Source organism: Anoplopoma fimbria, chromosome 12 (assembly GCF_027596085.1).
Source record: "Anoplopoma fimbria isolate UVic2021 breed Golden Eagle Sablefish chromosome 12, Afim_UVic_2022, whole genome shotgun sequence".
Lineage (NCBI taxonomy): Eukaryota > Metazoa > Chordata > Actinopteri > Perciformes > Anoplopomatidae > Anoplopoma > Anoplopoma fimbria.
Window position 1 is genome coordinate 20,303,362 of NC_072460.1, and position 13,120 is coordinate 20,316,481.

General features: G+C 40.6%; 1 protein-coding gene across 1 annotated transcript; it reads right to left on the reverse strand.

The window, feature by feature from the left end:
• Positions 1-38: 38 nt before the first annotated feature.
• LOC129099490 (oviduct-specific glycoprotein-like) lies at positions 39-10,826 on the reverse strand. The gene is made up of 16 exons (XM_054608745.1): positions 10,802-10,826; positions 10,371-10,397; positions 10,068-10,272; positions 9,922-9,978; positions 9,181-9,346; positions 8,977-9,101; positions 8,763-8,886; positions 8,487-8,669; positions 8,227-8,343; positions 7,979-8,111; positions 6,590-6,761; positions 6,112-6,395; positions 5,894-5,963; positions 5,365-5,679; positions 3,108-3,279; positions 39-383 (listed from the first exon to the last, which is right to left on the reverse strand). Exons 1-16 carry the CDS (start codon positions 10,824-10,826, stop codon positions 39-41), a joined length of 2,520 nt encoding a protein of 839 aa, XP_054464720.1.
• Positions 10,827-13,120: the final 2,294 nt, after the last annotated feature.

Genomic DNA, 13,120 nt, shown 5'->3' on the forward strand with positions numbered 1-13,120 from the left:
CACTGCTCCCTCCGTTACAAAAGTTTCCATTATTTGGGTTAATTACAGTAGTGGGCGCCAGAATAGTTGTTGTAGGAGTTGTGGTTGTGGTAGGGGGCATTGTTGTGGTTGTGGTAGGGGAAGTTGTGGTTGTGGTAGCGGCAGCTGTTGTGGTAGAGGGCATTGTTGTGGTTGTGGTAGGTATAGTTGTTGTGGTAGTGGGCATTGTTGTAGTTGGGGGAGTTGCAGTGGTAGGGGAAGTTGTGGTAAAGGGAGTACTTGTGGTAGGAGGTGTTGTTGTGGGTGGTGTGGTTGTTGTAGAGGGAGTTGTGGTGGTAGTGGGCTTTTTTATGGTAGGAGGAGAGGGAGTCGTGGTAGTAGCTGTTGTTGTGGTTGTGGTCTTGCTATGGGGCATTATTGTGATCGTGGTCAGGAGATTTGTTGGTATAGTAGGAGTTGTTGTAATAGTGGTGTAGCGGCATTCTTCTCTCTGTCTGGTGATCCACATTACCACTACTGTAACAGTCTGCGTATTTGCAATGAGCTTGATGCGAAATGATTCTTCAGAGGCAGTAACTCCATTTTAAAAGTTTACTCGACAAAAAGCAAAGTTACAAGATTCATTCTGTGCTCAACTTGGCTCCGCAGACTGATTAACCTCAACTGAGGGCTATTGGCTATGACGTCGTCAGTAGCGTAACTAAAGGAGCATTTCAACATTTTTCGTTACTATATAACTGAACACATCTTATGAAGTCTAATATGGCTCTTACAACTAGTACTCACCTGGGGCCAGTATCAAAGTACTAGGAGGCCGTTTTGAGCAGAATTGCAGACAGAGCCATGAAGGGGCCTGTTTGTCTCTCCAAGCTGATATCTCTGACTCTCTGTATGTTTATCATTGCTGCAGACATGTGAGTAACTAAATCCACCTTTTTTGACAAAAATAACATAGGCTTTGATAAAATACATAGATTCATGTGACGGCAAAATCTGACATCATTTGGACACCATCTACCATCGCAACTTTTTGTAACTACAGGGGTGGGTGGACCCATTACCAAGTCCTTTGGGGAAAGGTCCATGTCAGAAAGACCCTTCTTTTTTTCCAACACACGTGCACCAAATAAAGGAAAAATACAAGTATGCAAGCTATAAAGAGTTATACAATTGACAAACATACAAAGTTTGAGGAAATTACACATTTATTTCAATATGTTTCCAACTCTGACTGAATTGGATCAATTCTGTCGAATGGCCCAGTTGTTTTTCTGGCATGATCAGACAAAAGGCTGATTTTGACCTATAGTTGCTGGGCATTTGGTAATATACTTCCTGTAATCAAAAGATATGTTTAAAGCAACATCATGATTTGATGTAAGTTATGTCAAATTAATTGTTAGTAATTGTTAAAGTAGTCACAATACCTGCATAAAGCAAGACTTGAATCAGTAGGGATGAGAACAGGACCACTGTCATATAATGAATGTCTAATTACACACAATTACACACAATGTTATAAATAACCAAGCAAATAGCACACACACCCAATTGGGTTACCTACCACCTTGTTACTACTCTCTATTGACAAACAGTACTGAACTGTGTATGTACAGTGGTCATTGGCTGGAATGTAATGCAGTTGCTGCTTTTCTACTGTATCCTCCTCTTATAAACTGGTGTGATTATACAGTGACTAACAAAGCAACTGGAGAAAAGGAACACACCTGAGTCTCAAAGTAAGAACAACTTGCACTGCATTTGTATTTTTTGGCCATGCCATCAGCTTGGTACAACGGATGGCAATGTTGTAAGTGCAGCTACACCCTCTCCAAGCCAAGACGCGAAAATGCCAAACTCAAGGCTATAAAAAGGGCATTTCACAAACCATTTGGTGACATCACTGTTACAACGTCCCCTTCTTATATGCAGTCTATGGTCCAGCATCTGGTTTAAATCATTGGATTATAAATTTAGATGCAGCAGTGTTTTCTTCACTTTAATGTTTCAGCTGGTAATGTTGGAGCTAATTTGAACTACTTCATATGCTTAATAGTTAGGCTATATACAACACAATAATACAATATAATTTATCAGTTGATTTATATTTTGTATTAGGAATCTGAATTTGCAAAGTTGCCTAACTTGTAACTTATCTTATCAAATATATGTAGTGAAGTTAAAAGTACCACATTTCCCCTCTGGGGAACTTGAAGTTTAAATTTACATTAAATGCAAATACTCAAGTAAAGTACAAATACCTCAACAAATCTTCTAGTTCAACATGTTATCTTTAAGGGATAGACTGAATGATGACAACAAAGAAATTATATAGGCCAGTCTTTTTTCTCTAAAATCATTAAGATAATTTCAACGCTTATCTACTATTGATGGACTTATTAATCGAACACCTCAAACCCAATCAGAAATAATGCCCACTGAAAAATTTCCTTTTTTCTTTATTGACAGAAAATTCTAGAATTAATGAATTCAACATTATTGACTTATACATTTATTTACATGTGCAGTGTATAGTATAGTGTGTAACATTTGTGTCATTATGGAGGACAAATCTCCCAATAGCTAAATTAAACCAACGTGAACAAACCCATACAATAGGGTTAGATACACATATAATAACATAGATATGCAAAAACCACATTTATGTAAAAGCCATATAATTAAGTAATTATGGCATTTGAGAAAGAAGAACATACACACCAGACTGCTATAGATACACCTTAAATTAAGACAGTAACTGTAAATACACAATACAAGTTGTATTCATAAATAAAACAAAATAAATACTAAAAAGCAAGCATAACAATTATGAAGCATTTCTTTTACATCCATCTCAACAGTGAAGATTCAGAAGAAATAGTACAAGTAACAGCTTTTGACAATACCCCCCATTTCTTATTGAGGAAAATAAGACCACTTACTTTTAAAGTAAGTGGTCTTAAGGGAAATTACACGTACCGATTGTATCATCAAAGACCAAATTACTTGAGCATTTTTTTATGAAAAACCTCGTACCATCACATTGGTAATATTGTGTTGGGTCAGCTGGATCAGCGAAGTGCCCATATGTATTTCCGACACAAGGGTTTCCAGAAGATAATCCAGACTTGGTTGTAGGGGGTGTTGTAGTTGTGGTAGTGGGCATGATTGTAGTTGTAGATGTTGTAGGGGGTGTTGTAGTTGTGGTAGGGGGATTTGTTGTGGTAGTGGGCATGAGTGTAGTTGTGGTAGGGGGAGTTGTTATGGTCGTTGTAGGGGGTGTTGTGGTTGTTGGTATTGCTGTGGTAGGGGGAGTTGTTGTAGTCATGGGAGTTGTTGTGGTGGTGGTAGGGGGAGTTGTGGTAGTCGGCATGATTGTAGTTGTGGATGTTGTAGGGGGAGTTGTTGTGGTAGTCGGTATTGTTGTGGTAGTGGACATGATTGTAGTTGTGGCAGGGGGAGTTGTTGTGGTAGTCGGCATTGTTGTGGTAGGGGGAGTTGTTGTAGTCACAGGAGTTGTTGTGGTCGTTGTAGGGAGTGTTGTGGTAAGGGGCATGATTGTAGTTGTGGTAGGGGGAGTTGTTGTCGTAGTGGGCATGATTGTAGTTGTGGTAGGTGGAGTTGTTGTGGTCATTGTGGGGGGTGTTGTGGTAGGGGGAGTTGTTGTGGTAGTCGACATTGTTGTGGTAGGGGGAGTTGTGGTAGTGGGCATGATTGTAGTTGTGGATGTTGTAGGGGGAGTTGTTGTGGTAGTCAGTATTGTTGTGGTAGGGACAGTTGTTGTGGTAGTGGACATGATTGTAGTTGTGGCAGGGGGAGTTGTTGTGGTAGTTGGCATTGTTGTGGTAGGGGGAGTTGTTGTAGTAGTTGGCATTGTTGTGGTAGGGGGAGTTGTTGTAGTCACGGGAGTTGTTGTGGTCGTTGTAGGGGTGTTGTGGTAGGTGGAGTTGTTGTGGTAGTTGGCATTGTTGTGGTAGGGGGAGTTGTTGTAGTAGTTGGCATTGCTGTGGTAGGGGGAGTTGTTGTAGTCACAGGAGTTGTTGTGGTCATTGTAGGGGGTGTTGTGGTAAGGGGAGTTGTTGTGGTAGTGGGCAAGATTGTAGTTGTGGTAGAGGGAGTTGTTGTGGTAGTCGACATTGTTGTGGTTGGGGGAGTTGTGGTAGTGGGCATGATTGTAGTTGTGGATGTTGTAGGGGGAGTTGTTGTGGTAGTCAGTATTGTTGTGGTAGGGACAGTTGTTGTGGTAGTGGACATGATTGTAGTTGTGGCAGGGGGAGTTGTTGTGGTAGTCGGCATTGTTGTGGTAGGGGGAGTTGTTGTAGTCACGGGAGTTGTTGTGGTAGGGGGAGTTGTTGTAGTCACGGGAGTTGTTGTGGTCGTTGTAGGGGGTGTTGTGATAGGTGGAGTTGTTGTGGTAGTTGGCATTGTTGTGGTAGGGGGAGTTGTTGTAGTAGTTGGCATTGTTGTGGTAGGGGGAGTTGTTGTAGTCACGGGAGTTGTTGTGGTCGTTGTAGGGGGTGTTGTGGTAGGTGGAGTTGTTGTGGTAGTTGGCATTGTTGTGGTAGGGGGAGTTGTTGTAGTAGTTGACATTGCTGTGGTAGGGGGAGTTGTTGTAGTCACGGGAGTTGTTGTGGTCATTGTAGGGGGTGTTGTGGTAAGGGGAGTTGTTGTGGTAGTGGGCAAGATTGTAGTTGTGGTAGGTGGAGTTGTTGTGGTCGTTATAGGGAGTGTTGTGGTAGGGGGAGTTGTTGTAGTGGGCATGATTGTAGTTGTGGATCTTGTAGGGGGAGTTGTTGTGGTAGTCAGTATTGTTGTGGTAGGGACAGTTGTTGTGGTAGTGAACATGATTGTAGTTGTGGCAGGGGGAGTTGTTGTGGTAGTTGGCATTGTTGTGGTAGGGGGAGTTGTTGTAGTCACGGGAGCTGTTGTGGTCATTGTAGGGGGTGTTGTGGTAAGGGGAGTTGTTGTGGTAGTGGGCAAGATTGTAGTTGTGGTAGGTGGAGTTGTTGTGGTCGTTGTAGGGAGTGTTGTGGTAGGGGGAGTTGTTGTAGTGGGCATGATTGTAGTTGTGGATGTTGTAGGGGGAGTTGTTGTGGTAGTCAGTATTGTTGTGGTAGGGACAGTTGTTGTGGTAGTGGACATGATTGTAGTTGTGGCAGGGGGAGTTGTTGTGGTAGTTGGCATTGTTGTGGTAGGGGGAGTTGTTGTAGTAGTTGGCATTGTTGTGGTAGGGGGAGTTGTTGTAGTCACGGGAGTTGTTGTGGTCATTGTAGGGGGTGTTGTGGTAAGGGGAGTTGTTGTGGTAGTGGGCAAGATTGTAGTTGTGGTAGGTGGAGTTGTTGTAGTAGTTGGCATTGTTGTGGTAGGGGGAGTTGTTGTAGTCACGGGAGTTGTTGTGGTCGTTGTAGGGGGTGTTGTGGTAGGTGGAGTTGTTGTGGTCGTTGTAGGGGGAAGTTGTGGTAGTGGGCATGATTGTAGTTGTAGATGTTGTAGGGGGAGTTGTTGTGGTAGTCAGCATTGTTGTGGTGGGGGGAGTTGTTGTTGTCACGGGAGTTGTTGTGGTCGTTGTAGGGGGTGTTGTGGTAGGTGGAGTTGTTGTGGTCGTTGTAGGGAGTGTTGTGGTAGGGGGAGTTGTTGACGTAGTCGCCATGATTGTAGCTGTGGATGTTGTAGGGGGAGTTGTTGTGGTAGTCGGTATTGCTGTGGTAGGGGGAGTAGTTGTGGTAGTGGACATGATTGTAGTTGTGGTAGGGGGAGTTGTTGTGGTAGTCAGCATTGTTGTTGTGGGGGAGTTGTTGTGGTAGTTGGCATTGTTGTGGTAGGGGGAGTTGTTGTAGTCACGGGAGTTGTAGTGGTGGTGGTAGGGGAAGTTGTGGTAGTGGGCATTGTTGTGGTAGGGTGAGTTGTTGTAGACACGGGAGTTGTTGTCGTTGTAGGGAGTGTTGTGGTAGGAGGAGTTGTTGAGGTAGTCGCCATGATTGTAGCTGTGGATGTTGTAGGGGGAGTTGTTGTGGTAGTCAGTATTGTTGTGGTAGGGGGAGTTGTTGTGGTAGTGGACATGATTGTAGTTGTGGCAGGGGGAGTTGTTGTGGTAGTCGGCATTGTTGTGGTAGGGGGAGTTGTTGTAGTCACGGGAGTTGTTGTGGTTGTTGTAGGGGGTGTTATGGTATTGGTAGGGGGAGTTGTTGACGTAGTTGGCATGATTGTAGCTGTGGATGTTGTAGGGGGTGTTGTGGTAGTGGGAGTTGTTGTGGTAGTGGGCAAGATTGTAGTTGTGGTAGGTGTAGTAGTTGTGGTCGTTGTAGGGAGTGTTGTGGTAGTGGGCATGATTGTAGTTGTGGTAGGGAGAATTGTTGTGGTCGTTGTAGGGGGTGTTGTGGTAGGGGGAGTTGTTGAGGTAGTCGCCATGATTGTAGCTGTGGATGTTGTAGGGGGAGTTGTTGTGGTAGTCAGTATTGTTGTGGTAGGGGGAGTTGTTGTGGTAGTGGACATGATTGTAGTTGTGGCAGGGGGAGTTGTTGTGGTAGTCGGCATTGTTGTGGTAGGGGGAGTTGTTGTTGTAGTGGGCATTGTTGTGGTTGTGGTGGGGGAAGTTGTTGTTGTAGTGGGCATTGTGAAGGTTGAGGTAAGGGTAGTTGCTGTGGTGATGAGGGTTGTAGTCGGCATTGTCGTTGTAGCTGTGATGGTAGTTGTCGTGGTCCTTGTAGTGGGAATTATGGTTGTGGTAGTGGGGATTGTTGTGTTTGTGGTAGGGAGAGTTGTAGTGCTGAGGCTAGGAAAACCTAAAAGAATAAGATTCAGATACTGTGTTATATGCTTTTTAAAGTTTGTTAGATCATCACATAATACTTTTCTATCCTTGTGCATGGCTGCTGAGATCTTTTAATGAAAGAGCACATATTTGCTTTCTTCGTAATAAAATGTAATATATGTAATGTAATGTACTGAGTGCCAATGGCATTCAATTAAATACACTTTTAAAACCGCCACTCCATGCAGGGCTCAACATTAATAGTTCCATGTTTGACCAGGGCAAGTAAACTCTTTGTTCAGACTATTGGAATGCCTCATTCAGTTTCCTTTTGGGCAAGTTAAAAAATAAATATAATTTTTATGAAGGGCTGATTTACACTAAAAATATGCCATCTGGAGATTGCCATGTTTTCTAGTCGCCAATCCCTAAAGATGTTTCATTGTGATCCACAAATTTGTTCAAATATGCAACGCTATTTTACTTTCACGTAGCTCTGCTCTCGCCAGCTTTGAACAGCTGGTTGGCAGCACAGTCCAGCTTGGCCAAATAACGGTCCTAACAGCATAGCAACATTTGTTAATTCCTATGCTTGTTCTCAGATTAATAATGGTGCACAGCTTTTGTGCCAACACCTCAGGGTCGCTTCAGAGTGCAGTTCTGCTTTAAAAGGAGCGAATAGCGAATGTACGAAGTTTCCATTTCTTTACATTACGGTGTGTTCAAGCTTGAAAAATGTAAAAATTTGTATTGAGCAAGGGTAAAATTAAAACGATATCATCACGTGTTCAAATGTAACCTTGTAAAGTGTAGTTATTGGCGAGAAAACTTGAATTAATAGAGTTGTTTGAAGGACAAGATTCCACAGCAATATAAAATAGATATTAGAGAGCAATTTTGACTCGTCAACCTCCTAACACTAGCTCGAAGCAGCTTATAACACATTAATAAAACTAATAATGCCCCCCATAAATGTTTCTCTAAGATAATAAAATAATTTATTTCCATGTATGTGTTTTTATGCAAATAACCACTATATATCTATGAAGTTAACATTAAGATTTTTTTGACGTATTTTTTTCAAATTGTTTGAATCTCTGTTGATTTCATTTATTATTTAAAACCCTTTATTTATTTATTTTAGTTAGGCTATCCAGCAAGTAAAATACCTTGGAACAAGTGGCTGAAAAGCTTACGGTCAAGTCCTGCCATGACAGGTACGATGTTAATGTGTTGAACTTTGATTACCTGGAACCAGGAGAGTATGAAGGTGGCTGATGAAAGGGCTGTTGCCCATTTTGCAGAACTGTCCAGTAGTGTCATCCAGGTCCAGAGACCAGACAAAGGCTCCTCCAAAGTTGTTAGTTTTTAGGTAGCTGACCTGAGAGGATGAGGAACAACACATTTGACAAAATATTTATTTTATCCGATTTGTGTACAACCAGTCATTTGCAAAGGAATTATTGAACAACAGTTTGTAATGAACAGATGACTACCTTAGTATTAAGGCTGTCTTTGTTGTCAAATCCAACCCACTGATTTTCTGTGGTGGCATATGGAACTTTCTGATCAACAATCAGCTCGGTAGTAACCTCTTCAATATAAAGGCAAGTCTAAAAAGAATGTTCAAACATCATATTTAGATCAAATGTATTCATTCAAACAGAAATTTGTCACACCAAGTACAGTAAAAAATGGTTAGCTTATAATAAGGCTATTTATATTAATTAATAAAATTCAGAGCTTGCTGTTTTACCTCATAAGAGGCCCAGAATCCCTCTTGACCGGTGTAGCAGCCTTCTTCACCAGGACCACTGGCTGGTGCTCCAACATCACTGGATGCAGTGGACAGGTCAAAAGCGCGCCCATATGCCGCTAACCCCAAGTTTAGCTTTTGTGTAGGTGCTCCCTCGTCCCTCCAGTACCGCATGGCATAGTCCTACAATGTGGAGAAAACTAAACGATGAGGATGAAAGGACATCTCTAAGTAGGAAGGTGTTTGAGCAGTTGATATATGACTCCATGTACTTACAGTGTTCAAGTAGGTTTTGTTTCCAGTGTCTTGGGATCCCTGGTATAGTGGGCTGTGATGTCCTGTGACACTTTCCCAGGGGCCGTGAAAGTCAAATGTCAACACATTAATGAAATCCAGGTACCTGATGAAATGCAGAGGAGATCACGTTCAACAAAACATGACAACAGCTAATCATGGGTATAATGTCAAGAATAACTTTGAAGTAGTTTACATGGCAATCTCTGATACTTGATAACTGGCATCGATGGTTGCTTTCTCAGCAGAGACACTTGCAGTGACGATTAATCTGTCACGGTTAGACGCTGTTCCTTCATCAACAAAGGCCTCATTGAGCTCCTATACACGCAGAAGCAGGTTTTAGTTTCTTTTAAATGTCAAAAAAGCGTCTCTCCCAGAACATAATTCAGGATCTGACCTTGCACAGCAGTGTGAATCTCTGCTTGTCCTCTGTTTGGCTTCCAGATCCCCCAGGGTGCCTCCAGTCCAGGTTTAGTCCATCAAAGCCATTGGCTCTCAGTAGTGTGATTGCAGACTTGATGAACTTTGTTCTTTCTTGTTCGTTTGCCACCATTGTACTGAATCTAGTAAAAATTTGAACAAAACAGTGCTCTTAAGAGGACACACCACATACTGCATTTTAGGAGTTCTATTTTAATAACTGAAAAATAGAGCAACGCAAAGCACAAACACATGTGTATGGACAAATATGCAGCCATAGGCAAATGGTCTGGTTTCCATGCTCATCACATCTAATTATGAATACTGATAAAAATTGGCACTTTTATGTGCACATTTTGTGTAATTCTTTTCCAGCAACCTGCTTTTAGTTTCACACAATGTAATGAAGGTATCAGGTATAGATACTTCTGCTTGTTGAACTATGTTTTAGTGTGAACTTTTATTATTATGTAGTTTCTGAATATTTTCATCCCCTAAACTATTTCGCATGTACTGATTGAATTATGAAATTAACTTATTTATGTAATCATTAACCAGCATCTCTCCTTGTGCTACCTCATTTGTATGAAACAATGCAATATGCATGCTGTGCAAAGCATGTCCTTTGCTCAGCAAAATAGCAGCATGTTGAACTGCTGCTTATATTTGTCTTTGCATGGACACAAAAAAGGTCTAAATGATCTTGTAAGTAACTTACTTCTGTGTGTTGAAGGTCAAGCCTCCAACCGCCAGCAGGGTCTTGAGCAGTGGATTGCTGTGGGAGCATAAAGGTTTCATAATGATTGTCTGACAAAACACAAAATCAACATAGTTTCCACAATATTCATAGGCTAAAGCACTGACCTGGTTTTGAGTCCATTGAAAGACTGATAGCGTTGTAAGTCAGCTGCATTGTTGGGCACCAGCTCATTTGTGTTGTTAATGTCAGAAAAGGCATAGATCAGATGTGTACACTTGTTTGGATCGATATCTGAAATTGTGAACTTCCCATCATCCGCTCTATTTTCAGCCTCGCTGTTATAGTAACACACCAGCCTGGAGGAGGATGCTGAGACATTGAATAGAAAAATTATGTTTTTAATTAGTCATTATTATTTATCTACTAATAAGACTGATGCTTATGAATAATACATGTTATATTCTTACCAAAGCTGCAGATGATCAAACAGAGACCTTCAAAGAGAAAGACTGGTTAGTATTTTGTTAAAAATCAAGCTTAACAGATCACTTCACCCAAATTACAAAATAAAATAAAAAAAATCCACAGGTTTTCTCACTCACTTCTACTAGTCTCTAGCATAACACTTAGGTTGGGATTTATTTGTCTGAGTTAATTAGATGTTACTTAATTAGAGTTTCATTTCAAATTAAAAAAAAAATCAACAGCAACGTTTATTCTGGATAATTGTGTTGAGTGGATAATGTCTCACTGTAGTCTGTAGGACAGAAACATTGATAAAGAAAACAAAAAGTGTCTGCATAGCTAGATACCACTGGATGTAAGTGAGAAAATGTGCTTTTGTTATTTGGGGGTAGTAACCCTTTATGGAAACAATAATTTGACAAGTGTGCCTTACCTGTGATTAGAGTGAGCTTGCACATGTTGTCACTATGAAGATAAGCAGAAGAAATAGACAAATATGTTTAATATGCAGGATCCCAGAATGTGTTTCCCCATAGATATAAACCACTATGTCTGCCGCACTGTCCAGCTGATTGCTCTGCATTGCACTCAAATGGCGGCTATTGTCGTCCTGACCCAAGACGTTGGTGTAGAAGAATAACGCCCACACGCGATTCTCTCCCAGGTTATCCTTTTAGCTCTGTCAGCACTGTTGCGTTTTTCTGCTTTCACACTGTTAGCACCGTGAGCTGCTAGCTGCCGGCTTGGCCACCATGTTGAGAGCCATGTGGCAGCTACCCCTTAATTTTATGCTCTGAATTTAGAATTTAGCACCTTTGAACTTTTGCCTGTTACATATCAAGTATTAAGTGTATTCCAGATCAGTACCCAAACCATTTGTTTTATAATAATGTTGTTTTGAGATGTTTATCCTACACCAGGGAGGCTGTTGTAAACCATGTACAATTATGTCACAGGTCAAGCTTTGAATTCACATCTGACATAAGTTACTTTCATTTATAATCTAACTTTAATTTACAAAATGAACATCCTGGTAAATCCGGGCACACATCAGAGTTTAAAAACAGGTGTCTAGTATTCATGATGGTGAAATTCACATTTTTCAGACACAGTTTGCGTTTCCTAACCCCCAACAAAGAGAAGCCAAGCAAAAATATCTGTAAGAGGCTACAAAATGTTCAGAGTATTTTAGCAGTTTAAAGACACTCGTCACTGTCATATTGTGTACATTTTGACACCTGTGGCAAAAATCAGAAGTGACACTTCAACAGGACCACACAACATAGCATTTAGTTTCATTGAACACACAAATTCAAAATGGCATGCTGCAGCAATTAGTTAAAATGTAGTTTGTTAAAATCAGAGTAAAAGAGATACTTACAAATATAATGAACATATACTGTCTCTCTACTGTAAATGAAAACTGGCAGATGTCTGGCTGTGCTTTTTTAAGGTAGTCATCTGACAGGGTGTGGCAGTTAAGTAGGGTGGGGATAATTACTGCACTGTTTTAATGTCCTTAGAAATTGTATACAGATGGAATATGGGACAACAAAACAAAGTCACCTAAACAGGCCCTTTACCGGCATTTTCAAATTTCTGTCTGTTGACTCAGCGATTGTTTCAGGGCACTCAAGAGCTCTTAATTTTTATAGATTAAGCAAAGTATTTGGTTAATTAACAACCAAAGGAAGGTGGCAAACTAAATAGTAATCAATATCTATAAGTGACCAGAAAAATAGGACAAATAACACAAATTAGACACACAACATAGCATTGAGACAATCAATATTGCTGCACTGGATTTAGGAGTCAACTATGACATGTCTTCAATATTTAATTTAAAGTTTTGAGACTGTAGCATGTTGAGACCTGGATATTGTTACCTCAACATTAGGTTTCTATCGTCCTTTGTGACAGCTATTGATTTGCATCGTCTTTAAGAATGGTCAATTTTACATTCTCTGGTGTGTCCATAAGCCACCACACAAACCTAGATGCGGGCAGTTAGTGGGTTCACTTAAAAGTATTGGAACAATTATTTGGATGCATGTCGCACACAGCTATGTTTTTGCATTTAAGTTATAGCCAACAACCGTTGATGTTGTCAGCACCCACCCAAGACATTTAAGAGATATTGTCCAAGAGTATTAACCCAAATAAGCACTCAAGTTGTGATCATTCCTAATACCACAAGTTTTGGCAGATGATGTTTTTGTGAAATAAAATGTTGCATAGAAGGATAGTTCTTACTCCTCATATTTTAAGATCTGCTTTAGCAATGTTGATTTGAAAGGAGTGAGGCTGGAAAACACAACTGTACTGTCAAATATTCAATCCATAGCACCTATTTCCGAAATATTCCTTTTTTTTCTGGAGCCATGATATGTTCACCTTGCTTTATCGGGTCATACAACACACAACCAAAACTTGAAATACAACATACAGCTATTGAAAGTCAAAAGTACAGGTACGAAGTGTGTAAGACATAAGTAATAAGCTTAGTTCCAACTAAATTAAAAAGGAAACAGTCTGCACAGTGTCTGCTGGTTCAAACCTTCTCCCCAGTAGTATACATACAGAAACAACAAAACAATTATTGAAAATGTGGTTTTTTAAAATCAGAATAAAATAAATACTTACAAATATGAATGTGAATGAAGCAGATACTGTCTCTCTACTGTGACGGATGACTGGCAGATGTTGTCTGTCTTCATTCTTTTAAATAAGACAGCTAAAAGGGTTAGGCTGT

Excerpts from the sequence above, each read along its gene's own strand:
- LOC129099490 (XM_054608745.1), bottom strand. The coding sequence starts at position 10,826 with ATGTGCAAGCTCACTCTAATCACAG. Across the intron at positions 10,273-10,370 it reads TTTGATCATCTGCAGCTTTG|CATCCTCCTCCAGGCTGGTG; the intron begins GTAAGAATATAA and ends TCAATGTCTCAG. Across the intron at positions 5,680-5,893 it reads ACAACGACAACAACTCCCGT|CAATACCGACTACCACAACA; the intron begins GTCTACAACAAC and ends CCCCTACCACAG.